This window comes from Salmo trutta, chromosome 28 (genome assembly GCF_901001165.1).
Source record: "Salmo trutta chromosome 28, fSalTru1.1, whole genome shotgun sequence".
Classification (NCBI taxonomy): domain Eukaryota; kingdom Metazoa; phylum Chordata; class Actinopteri; order Salmoniformes; family Salmonidae; genus Salmo; species Salmo trutta.
The window spans coordinates 39,165,773-39,186,394 of record NC_042984.1 but is presented as its reverse complement, the minus strand read 5'-3'; the positions used below and the strand labels follow the sequence as shown (position 1 = coordinate 39,186,394).

The 20,622-nt window shown below is 42.4% G+C and overlaps 3 protein-coding genes across 4 annotated transcripts in view; 2 read left to right on the top strand and 1 right to left on the bottom strand.

Moving 5' to 3' along the window:
- The window catches only part of LOC115166191 (glutaminase kidney isoform, mitochondrial), a 30,967-nt gene extending 18,323 nt beyond the window's left edge, over positions 1 to 12,644 (top strand). Inside the window, exons 5-19 of the mRNA XM_029719964.1 lie at positions 1,576 to 1,705; positions 2,109 to 2,188; positions 2,453 to 2,616; positions 5,274 to 5,332; positions 7,747 to 7,779; positions 8,296 to 8,354; positions 8,472 to 8,538; positions 8,657 to 8,707; positions 9,054 to 9,230; positions 9,655 to 9,786; positions 10,012 to 10,104; positions 10,292 to 10,353; positions 10,707 to 10,783; positions 10,994 to 11,057; positions 11,348 to 12,644. Of these exons, the coding sequence (XP_029575824.1) occupies positions 1,576 to 1,705; positions 2,109 to 2,188; positions 2,453 to 2,616; positions 5,274 to 5,332; positions 7,747 to 7,779; positions 8,296 to 8,354; positions 8,472 to 8,538; positions 8,657 to 8,707; positions 9,054 to 9,230; positions 9,655 to 9,786; positions 10,012 to 10,104; positions 10,292 to 10,353; positions 10,707 to 10,783; positions 10,994 to 11,057; positions 11,348 to 11,498 (1,399 nt within the window). The 3' untranslated portion in view covers positions 11,499 to 12,644. The remainder of the gene's footprint in view (positions 1 to 1,575; positions 1,706 to 2,108; positions 2,189 to 2,452; positions 2,617 to 5,273; positions 5,333 to 7,746; positions 7,780 to 8,295; positions 8,355 to 8,471; positions 8,539 to 8,656; positions 8,708 to 9,053; positions 9,231 to 9,654; positions 9,787 to 10,011; positions 10,105 to 10,291; positions 10,354 to 10,706; positions 10,784 to 10,993; positions 11,058 to 11,347) is intronic.
- LOC115166192 (SPRY domain-containing protein 4) lies at positions 12,639 to 14,373 on the bottom strand. Its single transcript, XM_029719965.1, has 2 exons — positions 14,201 to 14,373; positions 12,639 to 13,717 (listed from the first exon to the last, which is right to left on the bottom strand). The coding sequence occupies exons 1-2, from the start codon at positions 14,331 to 14,333 to the stop codon at positions 13,176 to 13,178; spliced, it is 675 nt and encodes a 224-aa protein (XP_029575825.1). The 5' UTR covers positions 14,334 to 14,373; the 3' UTR covers positions 12,639 to 13,175.
- Positions 14,374 to 17,318: 2,945 nt separating this feature from the next.
- The window catches only part of LOC115166190 (acid-sensing ion channel 1), a 101,049-nt gene continuing 97,745 nt past the window's right edge, over positions 17,319 to 20,622 (top strand). For both annotated transcript variants that reach the window (XM_029719962.1, XM_029719963.1), the window contains exon 1: positions 17,319 to 18,633. In XM_029719962.1, coding sequence (XP_029575822.1) covers positions 18,272 to 18,633 — 362 coding nt within the window. In that variant the 5' untranslated portion in view covers positions 17,319 to 18,271. The remainder of the gene's footprint in view (positions 18,634 to 20,622) is intronic.

The following is a 20,622-nucleotide window of genomic DNA, read 5'->3' as shown; positions in this document are numbered from 1 at the left end:
ATATATATTCTCTTGTAAGATTGTTTAGAGAGTATTTACTAGTAAACACTGATTATTTAATTCAGAAAGTTTGAATAATGTATTGTGTCTCTCTATCCCACATCGAGTATTCTCATTCTTCTGGCTGATGTGGCAAAACACCACACACACACACACCAAAGAAACTTCCAAGACTATTGTTTTCCACTCTCTCTGTCTGCTCTTCATACCTCTACAGTGGACAGGTGGAGATTTGTTATGGAAGGGATGTTTTGATTGTGGGTGTATAGTAGTGTTTCTGTTGCGGTTAATGTAAGGCGAAGACAGATGGACCGCGTCTGTCGTTTTAATGGACGACAGCTTCCTCTGATCCTCACTGATGCACATGTAAACGTAACACATGCCGAGAGAGAGAGAGAGCGATAGTTCTGGAATTGTTGGCGAACAGAGTATGACATTTGTGCAGGGCTTAAGGCTAGACAGGAGCAAATGAAAGGCCAGCGCAGTGGGTGAACTGCAGACAGTGCTGGTTGTATTAGCTCAGCTTATCAGCGAGGTCTGATGGGCTCTAGACTGCTGTCCAAACAGTATTACTTCCTAAGTGGCAAAGCTAACTTAATGAATGCAGCGATGATTCAGACACTGGCCTGCTACAGTAGCGGGTCACCGAGTCCTGTCTGGGAGACTTCTTCTTACATTGAATTACTATATTCCAGTGAATGAATACTGCATATCTACAGTCCCTTTGTAAATCTTAGATTGCGATTTGGTATTGTGCTTGGTATTGTTTCTAGAGTAGGGCCAAAGAGAGAGAGAGAGACACACACACACACACACACACACACACACACACACACACACACACACACACACAGAGAGAGAGAAAATGTCATGTAGAACAGAATAAGAATGTGTTGTGATTAGACATTGGTCTTTCCTTCTGTGGAACACTCTGAGGTGGTCACTAGCGATAAGCCACAACAACAAAAAAATCCCATTTTCTATAAATGATGCGATCCTTCTATTCGCCTCCCCAGTGGCCCAAACTCTAAACCAAGTTGCGTATTAACAAGCCCCGACGGATCTTTCAGCTCATCACAGCTATGAGAGCAATTTCAATGCCGTTCTTTGGGATCACGTCAGTGCTTACTAAACTTAGCGCAATTTTTGTCTAGTGCTAAAGGCAGGTGTGTATCTACAATATGATAGGCTGTCTATTCTCAGCGTCTAATTTGGTCACAGTTGGGGTCCAGTTTTTTATTAGGATTTCATCATAGGATCAGTAGTGTATCTGTTCCACAGTTACAGGTCACTTAGCCGTGATACATGGTTGTTGACTCCTAGACACCGCATAACAGTCAACAGCCTTGTATTAGTGCTATAGGTCACTGACACTGTGTGCTAATACAGTAGTTATACTATTAAAAAAATTATCTAAAGTGACTGATCGTAGTATGTGTGTGTGTGCATACATTTGTACGGCTGACCCCAGCAGGAATCAAACTCTTAACTCTAGCTTTGCAAGCACCACGCTCCACCAACTGAGCCACAGTGAGTATACAAAGTATATGTGTGATATTTATGTATGTGTTTCAGGTGTGTGGGTGCTAACATCCTGCTGCTGACCCAGGCGTTCAGGAGGAAGTTCATCATCCCAGACTTTGAGGCGTTTGCGTCCAACATCAACCAGCTGTACTACAGCACTCAGAGGCAGGTTGGCGGACACGTGAGTTCTGCTTTCAAACCTTTGGTCCGTGGGCTACACTATACACACATTCATTCCCACGTTAATAACGTTCTCTGACATACTGTACACATGCACACCTTCACGTTCACATATGAGGACATGCTAAAATAAGCACACCACCAAACATTTGCTTGCGCGCATTAAAAAAAACATTCGCTTGGACACTGTGAAAAGGTTACATCACCGCACGCATGCTAAAGTAAGCTCACTGACAAGAGCGCACTGAAAACTCACTCACAAGCACGTACTGAATAAAGCATGCACACATTGTACATTCGTAGATGCATGCATATACTGTACACACGTACTGTACATACCTGCCTTTGACATACATGACACGTGACTTATCCACTCCATCCCTTTCTGTGTGTCTTTTGCTCAGGTGGCAGATTATATTCCTCAACTGGCTAAATTCAGCCCTGATCTGTGGGGGGTGTCACTATGCACCGTGGATGGACAGAGGTGAGATTACAGCATTTGTGTTATTTGCCCTATGTACATAGTCTCCTTTTATCCCCACTGGTTTCCATCTTAAGACACATATCCCATGTCACTGAAATGAAGAGCATTGTATAGGCAGTCCGCATGTCATTTCCCCCCCCCATCTTGCCTTGTCAGTGTCTGCCTAACCTGTTCATGTAGAATCCTCCTCTGTATCTGCTTTCACCTCAGCCTCCCTCTCACTGTCCCATGATCTCTCCCCTGTGCCCTGCTGGCGTGATGCAGACATTCTGCAGGTGACACCAAGGTTCCATTCTGTCTTCAATCATGTGTGAAGCCTCTGGAGTACGCCATCGCTGTGCACGAGATTGGCACTGAGCATGTGCATCGCTACGTGGGCAAAGAGCCCAGCGGACTCAAATTCAACCAGCTGTCACTGGATGAGGAGGGTGAGAGACTGTTACCGTAACCCTGACCCTGTCTGTCTACACTCTTAGAAAGGTGCTATCTAGAACCTAAAAGGATTCTTCGGCTGTCCTCGTAGGAGAACCCTTTTTGGTTCCAGGTAGAACCATTTGGGGTTGTATGTAGGGTTATACATTGAACCCAAAAGGGTTCTACCTGGAACCAAAAATGGTTCTGCTATGGGGACTCTTAGAGCGTATTGCTAGACTCAGACACCTAGAACGTGGATCTTTCTAAAAAAATATTGGGGCCAATGTGTGACATTGGGATCAACCTTTTTAAATGCGTTGTTTTTAAGCAGTTCCACATGTGAACTTAGAGGAATAAAAGTGAAGATATTCAAATTGGCCCATAACTCCACCTATCCAACAACATAGGCCTAGGACTAAGGATCGTTTAAGCTGGGTTCATACAGACATTGGCAAGTCAAATTCAGAGACTTTGTCAAGCACTTTCTTTTAATTTTCAAGGACCTCGATGTAATGCAGTTGTATAATGTGTATATAATTGTACAAAAAAGCGTTAAAAGACAATAGGCCTAGCATTGATATTCAAGCTACTATTACATTCTAAAATATGTGAGAATAATGTGGACATTGCCTGACTTAATAGATTGGATGTAAATTTGGCGATTTTTCTGTAGCTTATGTAGCAGTAGCATTCATCTCACCATTTGAATCTCACCATCGCTGTTTTTATAATGAGAAAGTTACCAAAAACCAGATTCCTTTTTTAATTGAAGGACTTGTATGGAAAGTCAAATTGAATCCTACATTAGATGTTGTCGTTCTCATAATAACCGCATGTGGTTTTACCACAACAGTGTAGCGCGACACCCTTCAATTGAAGCCGCAGGAAACAAACGAAAGTGGCCACATCTCTCACAAAAACGGATACAAAATGAAATTACGGATAGTTATAAGGGAGCAGGAGAACTTGTAAATTGGATACAATAATTACAAGGACTTTTCAATCACCAAATTGAGGAAATGTCGGATTTTCAAGGTAAGGCCTATTCCAGTACTTGCATTTCTGAGCTCCAAATTCAATTTCAAGTAGGCAACTTCAAGCCCCTGTGTTTAAAATTGCAGTTGTAACATGAATAAAAGTATCTGTCATGTTATTTCATTACCAGATCATTTTGTCAATAAACCCACTAGGTTATGTCATTTGTCATTATATCCAGAACAATCCATAGGACTAGTTTTGGGTGTTGCGCAATAGTCTATCCTACACGATTGCGCACAGTAGACTTGGTGTCCAAACCAAGGCACAAAAACGTGAACACATTACCTTGATGCTTTCCCTGTTAAATCTAACGAGACCCTGTTGTAAATCAAGCAGACGACAGATGATCAACCTCAATTCTCTAGGGATATTAGATCCAACGTGGATCCAGGCACAACTGTCTTCACCAATTTAACAAATGAGAACCAAAATATTCTGGACGTTCCTTGCGAACAGCTTTTTTTTCTCCAGCACTTGGGCTGTTGCTGCATCGCATGCACTATCACAACAGCTGTTCGTCACTTGACTGTCATTCGGAAAATTCCTTCCTAGATCAGATGACGATGTGTGAAAATATCACTGCATATCTAATCAGCTTGACACCAAATGCTCAAGAACCACTTGAATGACAGTACCGATTTTAGGTTTTAATTCTCAGTGTAAGGTGACTTTCGGTTCGAAGGATTCGATTTCGCAACACATTTATTATTTTTGGACATGTGTGCCCATGAAAACTGTTTTCAGCCCCATAACATGCATTTCTGAGATCTCCTATATTAACAACTGTGACAGCTAGATCCAGGATTCTTACAGGGTTCAAGTTCAATGTCAAATTTAACTGATTAATGCTTATATGTGATATAATGACAACTTACACTGTCATAACCCACTGTTCCTAGGCCTTCATTGTAAATAAGAAGTTGTTCTTAACTGACTTGCCTAGTTAAATAAAGGTTAAAATATATATTTTTTAAAGCCATGATCCTCCTTATATCTCAATGAAATGACAAGAAAAAAAAAGCTAATTATTATTAATGACTTATGAACAACTGTAACAAGTTGTCCAGTGTAGGAAATCCTCAGTGGTACCCTAGTTCATAGAAAGACCCATGTCTCTCTATCCACTTCTATGTAGATGCTCCACACTTGAATGCATCTGAGTACTGAGGGAAAAACTTCCTTACGTTGAACCCTCAAATGGTAACGTTGACTATCGCCTGATCTAACCTAACTCAGTTGTAAGGGTAGTAAATAGTTCATTCCAATGTTACACCGTGGAAGCAAACAATTACACATTTCAATAAACAATTGTGGCAAGACAAGGGAGCCAACCTCTCTGCAACTACAGGGGAAAATATCCATCAGCTTGACCAATGATTGCACCAAGCTGTAGGTACAGTCAATAGAGCAGGAACAAGCAAAAACAGGCCATCTGATCATAAGCAATTCAATACATCTTATCTGCAGGTTCCCTCTCAGCTGGCTAGGTGCCGTTACATATGTTCATCTCTGGCACACACGTGCATGTGTAAACTTTCTTAGTGGAAGTTATTTTAGTGGACATATCTTTAGGTTATATGGTGGTGGTGGAGTGTACGACAGTGACAACATTGTCCTCTCTCTCTCTGGACAGATAAACCACACAACCCTATGGTGAATGCCGGGGCTATTGTCATCAGTTCTCTGCTCAAGGTAAGGGGATTCCTGGGTGCACTGATGTTTATAATTAAGTGATAATGCCCTCGAAGCCGGTGTTTGGAGGATATATTGGCACTGGTGTTAGGCGTTTTACTCTAAAAGAAATGTGAGATAATGTCTTGCTACTTTTTATAGTGGAGATCAAGTTAATAAATTGCCTGGCTGGGCTGATGAGACAGTAGATTGTGCAGTCAGATTGAACAGAGGAAATAGGTATTTTAACGTCATAGATTTAGCCGGTGGTAACTTGTGGAATAGATACCGGCTGTAATGCGGTTTTAACCAATCAGCATTCAGGATTAGACCCACCCGTTGTATAATCTCTTATAAGATTTTCATGAGGTTTTGGAATTAGAGCTCTACTCTTTGCTCGCTAACTGAAACAAAATCAGTAGTACATTACATTCACACAGATTAAGCATTGCTTTGCATATACTGTATGAATGCAAACTGCTATACACCAAATCCACTCCAACATCAGTTATACAAGAAATCAGGAAAACTGTCGTAACTCGTACAGCCAAGTGTCACGGTCAGACTTTACCGTCAATCATTGACCAATTCCCCCCCAATTGCTCAATATAGTGTGGACAGCGGTCAATAAGCTATCACCAGCGGACTCGCTATCAATCAGCATAGCCCTCATTCTAACAGCTAAAGCAGTGGGGAAAGAGGGCTGGCCTCTGCCTTATGTAGACATGTACCTCTATTCTACTGTGTTTTTCTCTCCCTGCCTGGCTGCCTGTCCTTACCAGCTGACTGGAGAGATATGCCTCTTGGCTATGCAGGTCACGTACAGTAGTGGGGGAGGGGGTTACTGTCGGGGGTGAGTTGGGCCAATGAGACAGCTGGGAAGAGAAGGTGTGTTTGTTTATTTTTTATGTCTTTGACAATCATAGGGTTCTTTAATGGTTATCTCAATATCATATCATTTCTGGGTAACAATTACAGTGCCTTCAGAAAGTATTCATAACCCTTGATTTATTCCACATTTTGTTGTGTTACAGCCTGAATTCAAAGTTGATTAAATAATATTTATTTTTTCACCCATCTACACACAATACTCCATAATGACAAAGTGAAATTAAAATGTCTACATAGGGTCCTTTAAAGGTCCAATGCAGATGTTTTTATCTCAATATCATATAATTTCTGGGTAACAAATAAGTACCTTACCGTGATTGTTTTCAATTAAAATGGTCAAAAAGAGAAAAAAAAAAAGCTTCTTATCAAAGGGCAATTGACCCTTCCCTAAGCCACGCCCCCCTTGCTTACTGTTGCAACCTCGGACAACACATCCCCATTCAACCAATGGTGAAATCCCCTCACAATGATCTCAAACTGTGTTTCTAATAAACAATTAAATTAAACACAGACCACCCCTGGCTAATCAAGAAATGTTGGGGCTGGGCTTAACGAAGAGTCAATTTCTTACGCAAGAAGTTTGCTAGGATTGTCTGGGAGTGGTCTGAGTGGGGAGGGGAAAACTGAAAACTAGCTGTTATTGACTGAGAGGTTTGGAACTCTCTTTCTTATTGGTCTATTAACTAATTTACCACCTGGTGACGTCACCAGTCAGGCCAAAACTGGCTGAAATTTTTAGCGATCTTTTAAAATGTACACAATTTCACAGCATTATTCCAACCTCATAGTGTGGAAATATATATAAAAACAGAAACATCAACTTTTTGACTGCACTGAGCCTTTAAGTACATGAAGCAAGAACAGATAGAGATGGCTGAAAGTGATTTAATTGGCTAATAGTTGTTTGCACATACTGTACTACTTGTACTCTTCCAAGTCAGTGTAGCACCTCTAGCACGTTTTATTTAGAGTTTATTCAATTGATTTATAAATGTTGTGCAAATTTCAGTTGATCTTTCGGAGAGAGCAGAACTCTCAGAAGTTATGAGTGGAAAAACGTGTCACTACTCATAAACACTTCCTCAGAATATTACTAATCAGTAAGCCATGGGTTGCACCACATCAGAAGAAACCTATTCCTTGTGGACAACTCAACTAGTCACAGTAATGTTTCAGATCATCTCTGACCTTTCAGGACAGGGTGGCTCAGAGCAGTAAGGGGAAGTACCAGTCTGTGCCCTTTTTGGTGACTTAACGACTTGGCGCTGATTTTTCACTGGACCCTGAAACCTAAGCAGGGCAATAATCTGCCTCGGAGCTGCAAGCCCATGTCATACTCATCACATTACCACACGTGGACAGACAGGCGGACAGACAGACACCGTGACAAAATGTACCCCACACGCCCACCAAGAATCTGTCTGACAGGTGCCAGAATACACAAACACTGCCACCTAGGGGCCGAAAAGCTCTCTGCATAGTGTCAATACAGAAATACTACAGCATAAGAACACTGTACTAAAATGTTTTTGTTTTTTTTACAGCCTAACTCGAACAAGGCAGAGAGGTTTGATTATGTGAGTATCCTTTAAAATTTCAGACTTCTGACATGTCTTATTAGTAACAATGTACATGTTATACACTGAGTGTACAAAACATTAAGAACACCTTCCTAATATTGAGTAGCACCCCCTTTTGCCATCTAAACAGCCTCAATTTGTCGGGGCATGGACTCTACAAGTTGTAGAAAGCGTTCCACATGGATGCTGGCCCATGTTGACACCAATGCTTCCCACAGTTGTGTCAAGTTGGCTGGATGTCCTTTGGGTGGTGGACCATTCTTGATAGACACAGTAAAGCATGAAAAACCCAGCAGTGTTGCAGTTCTTGACACAAACTGGTGCGCCTGGCACCTTTTCCTTCACCCTCTGAATGGCACACATACACAATCAATGTCTCCCAATCAATAAGGGGTCGTAGCTTTCAACTGGATTCACCTGGTCAGTCTATGTCATGGGAGGAGCAGGTGTTCTTAATGTTTTGTACACTCGGTGTATTCTTTCATCTCACAACTGACACATCTTTTATCGTAGGTAATGGAGTACTTAAAGAAGATGGCCGGCACAGAGTATGTGGGCTTCAGCAACGCTACGTGAGTGTCGAATTGAACGTTATAATATGCAAATGCAATTATCCATTATTGCAGCCCACACAGTAACTTCACTTTGTGGTGCGATAAACTGCTTGTAATATGTATTTGCCTTCACAGTTTCCAATCGGAGAAAGAGACCGGAGATAGGAATTTTGCTATTGGTTACTACCTGAAGGAGAAAAAAGTGAGTCTGGGTGTTTGAGCTTCACGGAGTCTTACCAATAGTTATACCAATTCCTAAACTCTTAGACTATGTTGATTGGGATCTAAAACTGTGGCCTCTCTCTCATTTTGTCTGACAGTGCTTTCCTAAGAATGCAGATATGATTGCAGCCCTCGACTTCTACTTCCAGGTGAGACAAATTTTTTTAAAGAAATTTGCTGTTGAATCCAAGGTCTTTAGCTTTTTCCTAGGCTTAGATTCAATCCGTAGCGCTGAAGGTCTGTGCTGTAGCGCGATGGAAATTGAAAGGTGATTTTCGATTGAACCTACATATGCAGCGTTTACCATGAATGCAGTCTCTGCGAACGCGGGAACATTGCCTTTAAATTTCAATCGGGCTATAGCGCAGACCTTCAGCGCTACGGATTGAATCTATCTCCGAGTTTCTGTCCCTGGTGGAAACACTCTGTATTCGACTAAAGTACTACCCTGTACAGTAAACCAGAGGTCTCAACTATTCTCTGTTTTCCTCTCAGCTGTGCTCCATCGAGGTGACGTGTGAGTCAGGCAGTGTCATGGCTGCCACACTGGCCAACGGGGGCATCTGTCCAATCACAGGCGAGCAGGTGCTGAGTGCGGAGGCCGTTCGGAACACCCTGAGCCTCATGCATTCCTGTGGAATGTACGACTTCTCTGGCCAGTTCGCTTTCCATGTGAGTTATTGAGAAACAGAGGTCAGAGGTCAATGACCCGAGGTGACCTTATTCTACTATAAAGTATGTGGTCAATTAGAACATTCCCCTTTATCTCAGATGTGCAGTATTGCTTTACCCTATCCTATGTTGTCAGATAAGTAGTTTAAATGAGAGGAGACAAGTTATTATTATTTTCAGAATTTATTGCTATTTTTTGTTTCTGTTATTGTTTATTTGTTTTGTACTGTCTTGGTTGGGTGGGATGGGTGCCGTGGGTGTGGGTTGATTAAGGACTGGGGATGTTGTATTGTTTTCAATGTCTCTATGTTCCCAACTGAATTGTATTGCTTTTTTAAAAGATGGGAATCTATTTTAGACTATTTGAGATGCACCCGGCTGTAAGTGTCCTACTATCCTTCATTCCACCTGTTATTTTTTCCAGGTGGGTTTACCTGCTAAGTCTGGCGTTTCTGGTGCAGTACTACTGGTGGTCCCTAATGTAATGGGAATAATGTGTTGGTCTCCTCCGTTAGACCGTGTCGGAAATAGTGTCCGAGGCATTCACTTCTGTCAGGTACACAGACGACAACAAATTCAATCACCTATGACTTATGTTTCTGGCAAACCCAGCAGTCGATATTTATTCTCAGTGATGGCCTTGTTTGTTTTTTTACATTTAGAAAGTATACTTTGTAACTGTATGAGACATTGTAGAAATGGAAGATTCAAATGTTGAATAGTAGAGTAATCGGTTATTTTCCTGTCTGAATTTTCCCATTCTATCTTCTGATTTGATCAGGAGCTGGTTTCTCTCTTCAACTTCCATAACTATGACAACCTGAGACACTTTGCAAGGAAGCTGGACCCTCGCAGACAATCACTTGATGACAGGGTAAGTAAGGGATAGAGTACACACTAAATACTTATTTTCATTTGTTCTTATTTTAACATTTTAAACTCTCTGGAAAATTCATGTTTTCTGTTGTCTCCTTTACAACACTTGAAACACCTCTGCGCTTCAATAGCCTTCTTCTATGTTGATCGCCCATCATTGAGATGTTTTCTTCTGCCCCCTTCAGAACAAGTCAGTGGTGAACCTGATGTTTGCAGCTTACAGTGGGGATGTCTCTGCCCTGAGGAGGTAAAGACTGAATCCTGGGAGACTAGTTCTATAAATTCAAACCATTATAGTCGGTCCTAATGATTTATAAGAAATTATAGTTTGCCTTTTCATAACCAAGTGCTGGGCGCCAGACAGACAAGAAGAAACTTGTGAAATGATTCCCATAATACATTTAAATGTATGTTCTGCATGGAACAGACGACCCCTCGTATCAAATCAATTTCGGTTAACTTCAATATAATTACTATAGAGCTTTTCAGAAAGTCATTTGTCTCAAATCCCTTATCTCTTAGTCTCAACCATCTGTCATTCCAATTAACCTTTTGCGAAACTCTTCTTTTCTTCCTAATCTCGCTCCTGTCCTTCCCTAGGTTTGCTCTCTCGGCTGTGGACATGGAAGAGAAAGACTATGATTCTCGTACAGCCCTCCACGTGTCGTCAGCTGAAGGTGACACTATAATTTATGATAGTACTGTACTCCCACATAACATGTACTTCACCTTATCGTTCACATTTGGAATTCAAGTGTAGCTGATATGGTTTAATTGGAGTGGATGGCTTCGCTGTGTGGACAATAGATATGTGACTGCATCACTGGTTAGTTGCACAAACGCATTACCGTACATTGAAGTTGAATTCTTCCTTCCTGTTTATTCAGGTAATGTGGAAGCGGTGCTCTTCCTAACAGAGACGTGTAAAGTGAACCCCCATATAAAGGACAGGTAGGGACACCACTGCCTCTGCCTGACACTTTTAATAACTCACACGTTTCTGAGAAATGTTCCATAATAAAGGCCCTTTTGGCATGGATAATGGAGACTTTTTTTTTTAAGTGTCCAGATCATTAAAATCACTCTGCTACACCAGAATAGTTAAGGGCTAGAATGATATCTTCAACCGAGTCTCATTTGTCACTTGTTTCCCTTTGCCTCGCACCACATTTGCCTCCGTAGCTGTAAGCCCATTTCGAAAGCTTTTTCCTGGCCGCTCATATCTTTCTCTGTGTTATCAGGTGGGGAAACACACCCCTGGATGACGCCAGGCAGTTTGGTTGGGACGGGGTGGTGTCAGTCTTGACGGAGTACCAGCGGCTGTACCCACGCAGTAGCGAGTCAGAAACAGAAGACCAGAGAAAGTTAGACACATTGAAGGTGGTGGTTTAAGCCAGACGGACTGGATGTGTCTAACCATACGAAATGCAGCCATTACGTGCCATTAGTGAAGAGGTGTAAGCGAGTATATTTGATAGGGTCAAACATCACTGTGTATAAAGGTTGGGGTTCGCAGCAGCATATCGCACTCCGCTGTGAGAGATTGTGCTGTCCCAAGCACACTTTTTTTGTCAATGTTGCTGCACATAAAAGCTTCAGGAGTCTACAGGAGTGGACAGAATCATTGTAGCACTGTTTTATGTTGACATGGCACCAACAAGTGATCAGTTGCTAGTTCAGGTGAACTTGGCAGTTTTTTATAAGTACACACACACTTTGTCCTTACGAGTCACTTAAAAATGCCAGTGTGATGCACATGTTCTGTATATATGATGCCAGTGTTTCTAATGTATTTATTTATACAATGGTTTGTGATGGTTTAATTATGTATGAAGCTACAACGTTAGTATTTAGTTAGTGGATTTTATGCCACTATACATTCATTATAACTGCATAACGCACACAGCATTGTAACGTTACATATTGGCAGGTTATAAATATACTGTACAAATCTAGAAATATATTAATCTACCTCAATAGGAAGTTTCATAAGCAGGTCAGAAGATTTTTACATTTTAGTCATTTTAGCAGACGCTCTTATCCAGAGTGACTTACAGTAGTGAATGCATACATTTCATAAAAATTGTTTTTCCCGTACTGGTCCCCCGTGGGAATCGAACCCGCAACCCTGGCGTTGCAAACACCGTGCTCTACCAACTGAGCCACACGGGACCAGATATGAGTGAACTATGAGCCATTCTGGTCTTTTCTCCTCTTTGGTGTGAATACTCATTGGCCCAACATAAGAGAAACACAACTGGTATGTAACTATAGAAATGGCATGTCTAAATGGGATCTTTTTTGAGGGATTGAGACGGATGAATATTCATGTATGACAGTGTCCCATCAGCGTTTTCCTTTTTAAACATGTACATGAATCTGATTCCAGATGACTGTTGTTTTGATACGTTATAAAACCAAAGACGCACACATCCAGGGGTTTCTTACTGGGATTGAGTGACGCTGTTTTACAGACTGCTTCCTCGGGTTAAACTGTCAATGTAAGCTTGCTGCTGTCAATAAATGAGTGGAAATGTCTAACGGTTTTTATTTCAGCATGCAATCTCAGCACACAATTGGATTATATCAAAAGGTTCAAAAAGGCGTGGTTTTGGTTACATTCAAGTTTGACAAGATAATGGAGGATGTCAAGACATCAAGCAATAGTAATAACAGCAACATTCCCAGTATCTAATGATCTCTTGTTACACACAGGATGGCTACATATTGTTGCCATTTAGTCCACATTAAAAAAAAAGATAACACGAGAGGTAACAAAAACACAACTTATTGTGCTGTGTCTGTATGGCAGTGAAATTACAGATTGGATCAACTCCTTGCTTCCCCCGTTGAAAATAAACTTCAGCTTTACATTCAGATGGAGAATATTGCTCTTCATGGGAGATTTGAAAGACATGTTCAAGTGCTGCCTGCTGTAAGTGTTCAGTTTACAAAAACCAAGTTGGAAGAGTTAATGCACATCGCCGCTCCTGGGCCCCCTCTCGCCTTGCCTTCAAAGCCATCCACCTGCCTGCCATATTGTCATCAGAGTCCAGAGATCCTTCTGCTTCACTTCAAGCCTTCAGGCTCCTCCAGGCCTGAGTGTGTAAGCAGCTCTCCATCCCACAAGCCAAACGCTGGGCAGAGAGGCCCCCTGAACGTGGCCCTCATGCTGTGGATCACCCTGGCCTTCGGGATATCCACCAGGCCTATATGGCCGGCCTCATAGTCTAACAGGATGCCCACGCGATCAGGCTTCCCCACCAGAGTCACCGGCACCCTCTGGTTGGTTGTCATGGCGAACCACTTGCGTTGGACGTAGCCGAACACCCAGGAGGAGCGGTTGGTGCCTACGCAGTCGTCCCGTGACATCGCCTCCTCAGCCACGCCTAAACGGAACTCTGAAGACTTCTTCACTGTCACCTCCCAGTAGTGGCGGCCACCTGTGATTCGCCCGTCTCCGAACACCACGGCCCAATCACGGAAGCGCTCAGGGTTCTGTTGGACATGGCTGGGGTCTAGGCCCAGGATGCGATAGATGACACCTGTGTCCTTCTTAAAGAGGTCCAGACTGCTGTGGGCTGTCCTGTCGTCCAGCTTAAACTGCACGTCTTTAGAGAGAAGCAGAATAGAGAGCAAAAATGATTAATAGATATTGGCAACTGCAGAACGTTCTCTAGAGGGGCAAATACATATGCATGGTGAAAGGAGACACATGACGTAAGACATGTTAAAACGTTGTGATTTACTAGCAAATCGATTTAAGCTACTAGGGTATTTAAGCTACTAAGGTAAGCAAGCTGAAATGCAGTTTACTAGTCCTTCCAAACAGGATGTAACCAAACTTTTCAAAGCTTGTAAATTCTGTAAACTTGGTGAAATGTCAGATTTCAAAACAAAAGTTAATTTACGCATGGAAACTTTCAAAAATAGGTCTACACGTTAAGATTTACAACACAAGCAGCTGGTCGCGAGCGCACTCAGAATTCTTATTACGCAATCTCCCCTGCTCTGACCTCTAGTTTGCTATGAGCTGAAACTAAGGCAAAGGGCGCCTCACTCAGTGTCCACACGCAGTTCAAGTTTCTACTCACTATTGCCCGCCGTTTGGGTAATATACCATCTTATCGCTGGAAGAAGTGTCCCACGCGTTTGCCTGCGGGACAATGCGCCCATTACTCGTCCTGCCAAGCGACAATAATGCCCCAAGCTAAGGGGCATCGCCATCTTTACTCACACAACAAAGCTATTTCCTTCGTGGTAAATCTTCAAACTATGATTCTTGCTAAATGGCGCCATCTATGGCACCGGAGAATGCATTGAACATAACCATACTGGACTTCATTTACTATTGAAACCTGGTTAGGCGCTGTCCATGGTGCTGATTTGACTGGCGAAGGAACGCTCAACACGTGGGCTCTGTCCGACCACCTACACTTTGTATTTTTAAATTATAGAGTACCACAGTATGAGTCATAATACCCATAAAACCTAACGTTCAAACAGGGAAATGGTTCCAATCGTTTTTCCACCATTCATTTTTCTCATAGGGGATTTCAGAAACACTTAAAATAATGTCTGTGTTTTGCGTAGGCTTACCCTGGCGTGACATTTTCATAACCGTGTAAATATCTCTAGGACAAGGTAACTTTTATAAATATATTCGCCTGTATTTACCCCCCAAAAATGAAATGCTAATTAGCTGCTAATGTGGCTATCATAAAGAACTATAAATGCCATGATGATCTGGACGAGTCTGCCGAATGGCGGCAAAGGTAAGAATCTCTGGATTAACTATCTAATGTTAGATACATGTAGTAATGAATAAATTGGCTACATTTCTTTAAATTGACAATTCTGTGAACTGTCTTGTTCAAGTTTTAAATTGCCACAATATCTGTTTGCAAAGGTGTCAGCTGGAGATGACGTGCAGGAGCTTGCAGAGATTTGTAGATTTGCATGATGTCTACTTTGATGATAATTAGCAGTTTCGAATCTGAGAGTAATTAAAGCCGAATATATATTGATAAAAGTCACCTTGTCCGAGAGAGATTTACATGGTTATCAAAACGTCACGAAACACAGCCCTTATTTTAAGTGTTTCTAAAATCCCCAATGGGAAAAAGTAATGGCGGAAAAACGACTGGAACCATTTCCCTGTTTGACTGCTAGGGTTTATGGGTATTATGAGACTTCCACTGTGGGGCTCTATTATGGCTCTGACTATCTTGTTTCAAATGTTTGTTTAGTCATCCTACAGCCAACACATTAACATGAAATTGAATTTTTTCTAACTTTTCTTTGACTACCATGCGGCCTACGTCACAAAGGGGGACAGGTGTTTCATTCAAGGAAAAGAGAAAGATAACTATTGGCTTAATATAGGCCTAATGTTTTCTTGGTGTGAGGAAATTGTCTTTATTTTTAAGAATATGCAGCCAGTCAATGACTTACAGGTGACAGAAGAGCCTCCTAAAAACGTCTAATGTAGGGCAATATCTAACCGTAGGCTACTTTGAATACAGAAATAGCTAGTCTGTATTTTATTTTGAAACTCAAGTACCTAGTCCCGATGTCGATGATAGAGGTAGCTAGGACTGTCCCTTGATACTTTGTACCAGTGTCAAGTGAAACACTGATTGAGCAAGGTTTTAAAAAGTGCTTGTCCATATCCCCGAGAGACTCTCGCATATTTAATGACACATAATATATATTTTGTTCTATTAGTAAGGCCTGAATTACTCCCATGTTACATAACTAGATTCATTTTTTCATGCATAAACAGTGCCTTCAGAAAGTATTCATACTCCGTGACTTGTTCCATATTTGGTTGCGTTACAGCCTGAATTCCAAATGTTTTGTCACCATCTACACACAACACCCCGTAATGACAAAGTGAAAACATGTTTTTAGAAATATTTTGCAAATGTATTCAAAATGAAATACAGAAATATCTCATTGACATAAGTATTCACACCCCTGAGTCAAAAGATGTTAGAATCAACTTTGGTAGCAATTACAGCTGTGAGTCTTTCGGGGTATGTCGCTAAGATCTTTATACACCTGCATTGAACAATATTTGTACATTATTCTTTTTAAAATTCTTCAAGCTCTGTCAAGTTGGTTGATGATCATTGCTAGACAGGGATATTCAATGTCTGCTTTTTTTTACCCATCTACCCAGTGGCAGTTCTAGCTTGTATGGTTCCCTGGGCCAACCCCCCTGTTAGAGGTGTGCTATTTGATAGATTCCCCCGCTCCCCCTACCTCGGGCTTCCAGTGGGGAGACCTGAGGTCAACCTACCCCCGCCCCATCTCATACTTCTGAGTGGGAGACCTTCCCAGGCAGTAGTCTGCCTAGCTCACAAACTAGAATCAGGGTGCCCACTCCGACGAGGTTAATTGACCCACAGTCCCACATAGTGACATGATATCATTGACGTGACGTGCAAATGAGCGATAGAAAACCGATTGTGCAAATGTTACCATTCCAATTATTTTGTGCGGGCGCCCCCCGTGCCGCCCCCAGCAAGATGCCGCCTTGGGCGGCTGCCCTTGTCACACATACCTAAATCCGCCACTGCATCTACCAATAGGTGCCCTTCTTTGCGAGGCATTGGAAAACATCCCTGGTCTTTGTGGTTGAATCTGTGTTTGAAATTCACTGCTCGACTGAGGGACCATACAGATAATTGTATGTGTGGGGTACAGAGATGGGGTAGTCATTCAAAAGTTATGTTAAACACTATTATTGCACACAGAGTCCATGTTTACTGCTGAATTTATTTAGGCTTGCCATAGAAAATGGGTTGAATACTTATTGACAAGACATTTCAGCTTTTCATTTTTAATTACACTTGTAAACATTTCGAAAAACATAATTCCACTTTGACATGTTGGGCTATTGTGTATAGGCCAGTGACAAAAAAATATAAACGTAATACATTTTAAATTCAGGCTATAACACAACAAAATGTTGAATACTTTCTGTAGGCACTGTACCCGTTGGGAGCTAAATGTGTCTTGGTTTATTGATGAACGCATACAAAACATACAGTGTAGGCCTACAGTTCATTTCTTTAGTGTGTATATCGTTAGAGAGAGATTATAATGTTGATATGGCGGGTGCGTTCTTTAGCGTTCTCCTATCATCTGTTTAAATGATTGGAGAGTTAACTCAGATCACAACTGCATGCCACAGTTCACATCTCTCAGTGTGGCGCAGGACTTGTTCTCTCGCTTGCACTCTGCTCTCACTGCCTCGCTGCGAGTGCTAGACAAATATGCATGAAGAAAAAAAACCGCTCACGAGTCACGACCGACCAATGCAAAAGCGAAGCCCTCAGTCCCACAGAACATCCCTTCGGACCTCTCCCCTGCGGATATAACCGCGGTTCTGCCAAAAGACAGACACAAAGGAACGACGGGTATGAATTCGTTTTCAACAGGGAGCTGAAACTGGACAGTCAACACGGATGAGCCCTGTCTCACTCACTCTCCTCTTCATGCCTTCACGACGTGCGTTTCTCCTTTTGTTCAGTCAACAATTAATCTGAGACCAACGCTCGATGACCGAACGTGGTCCATATTTTTCACAGCTGTAATTGCTTTACACGTTTTGAGATCGGCTACCTGGACTTGAGAAGACAGCACAGAAGCAGTGTTTCCGAACACCGTCCAATGATCGAGACTTTTCTTGGGGAAAAGAGAAGCATCTTGGTGACTCATAGGCTACTCTTGATTTATTTGCTTTATGTTGACTCTTACTGAGAATTCCTGCGCGCCTGACTTCAATGTGGGAATCCTGCGTTTTTTGCATTCCGCCTTTTGGATGGTGAAAACCACGCGACAGCAAATCCCGCGCTGGTTTCCCGCACGTTCGGGCAGTTAGTCGTTAAATTGCTATTACTTGCTAATGCCAGGTGTATCGGAGATGCCACAGGTGCATGGTATGGGTTTTATATGAAGCAGATGCTCAAAGATCACATATTATTCAGTGTACGAATATGAACGAGTACATGATTCTTTTGCGTGTGTTTTTTAATCAGCTTGGATAGATAATTGAACACGGTTGTGAGGTGAAGTAATTTACCTGCCTTCTGAACTGCAAACAACTTCAATGTCCCCCCGCATTCTGTATAGCTATTAACACTGACTGTAACACAATGGACCTCAAAGTAGAATCTGAAGAAATGGACTGCAAAAAGCCACCCGCTATTGAGGTTTTTGCTCACAACTCAACGCTGCACGGAATTTCGCACATCTTCACCTATGAGCGAGTCTGCGTCAAGCGCAGTCTGTGGGTCGTGTTCTTCCTGGGCTCCTTGACTTTATTACTGTTTGTGTGCGTGGACCGAATACACTTCTACCTGGAGTATCCGCATGTCACCAAACTGGACGAGATCTCGACCCCGATGATGGTATTCCCCGCTGTCACGTTCTGCAACCTAAACTTTTTCCGCTTCAGTCACGTGACGCGCAATGACCTGTACCACGCAGGGGAGCTGCTCGCGCTGCTCAACCAGAGGTGCGTTGAAACGTGTGACAAAATGGGGATTTGCAGTGGCACTCTATTCCCGATAAAAATGCACTAGGTTACGTTTTGTCTAGATCCCTGAAATGCTACCTTATGCTCATGTGGCCCTGGACAAAACTACACAGGGAATAATGGTGCCGTTACAGATGCAGCCAAACATTTGAACTTATAACCATAGATCAGAGGGGAATCATCAGTGGGAGTTCATTAGTCGTAGTTAGGCAGTAGCCCTAGTTCCCTCAAAGGATTTGGTTCCCTTCGACTAATAATCACGTTCAGACTGATTTGCTATGTGTACTCAAGAAGAGGATGTGCAGTGTAGAGAGATGTGTGTGACGTGATCTGTGCAGAGCACATAGCCCACAGGTGTCACCAGTAGCCACCAGTTTGGTGTAAGACATGTAAGTTCAATTGAACAGTGCTGTAGTGCAGGTCTATATTGTTAGCTTATTGATTTACAGATCCTCTCTGTGAGACATTCAGCCTTTACAATAGTCATGACAAGTCAAAGGCAGAACCCGAATCAGTCATAAGTAAGAAGAATGGTGAACCTGGCAAGGTGCTCCATTGTCTGTAACAGTGTTGTGCCTCACATCCTCAGGAAGCACTTTGTTTCTCCCTCTGATGCTTTGATTTCCTTATTGTTGGTGAGTCATGCCAGCCCCGCTTAGAGAGAAATCCCCGATTTGTCTGCCTTGGATGGATGAGCCGAGAGGGCTTTACTGTCACAAAACCCCAGAGAAGAGCAGCTGCAGCAGCTGTGAGAGGACGGTATTACCGCCTCGCTCACTGGTGCACAGCTCCATGCCATCTCCAACTTGGAGTAATGTGTGGGGCTTAAGACGCTAGAGACAGGCTTTGCTTGCTCTGATTAACAGGAGCCACAAAACCATATTGTAAAGAATGCATTTTGCAGACTCTCCAGACTGCACTCTGTTGTCTTTACTAAGTATTGAAATATTTGTCCCTGCATTCCATCAAACCCTTGGGGTTCATTATTACCCAATTCCAAACCTACACTCCAAAAAGGGTTCTTCAGCTGTCCCCATAGAAAGCGTTCTACATAGAACCCAATGGGTTCTACCTGGATCCAAAGATGATTCTTCAAAGGGTTCTCATATGGGGATAGCCAAAGAACCCTTTTAGGTTCAAGACATAACCTTTTTCCTAAGAGTGTGTGGTTCCTTGTTGTTTCTACCAGGGATGACAGATAAGGTATAGTTATCTTAAATTTAAAAAACGGTTTATATTGTACAACACTGTACCGTGTGCAACTAGACATTGGCTTTCTAAGAGTGGGAGGAGGGAGTGGAGGAGGTGTATCATATTTCCATGCAGACAGAGTTTGACGAATACCTTCCTGAGACTGTGTGATTAACACGCCGCTATCCCCCGTGGTGTTTTGATTTGATTTGATAAGGATCCCCATTGGCAACAGCTAGTCTTACTGGGGTCTGACACATTGTGAAAGAGACATTACAGGCAACAATGCTTTACACTTTACATACAAAAACATAAATGTGTAAACATCACAGACTTAAAAAAAAAACGAAAAAGAGACAACTAAAGACACACATTTAAATAAGAACAATACAACTGGAGAATAATAATGTGCGGGTGTGTGTATGGTGTCGGTATCGTCTCGCAAATGTCAGGGCCGATGGCTGGTGAGACGATCACAGCAGGCATGTCTGGCTCTCCATCCCCTCCCTGTTTGATCGTGTTGCTGCCCCGCCGGACTCTGCAGCGACAGCTGATGCATTTCATCAACACACACAGCATCTGAGGTGGAGCTACGGGAAAGACACGAGCGGTGGCAGGAAGAGGAAGGACTGTCACTGGACCGAGAGAAAATACAGCAGAGAGACGGAGAAAAACCATGAGGGAGTGGAGCGAAGGGAGAGAATGAGGGAGAAGATGAGAGATGGCTGCGAAAGTGGGAGAGAAACACAAGAACTGACATAATTAAGGATATAAAAG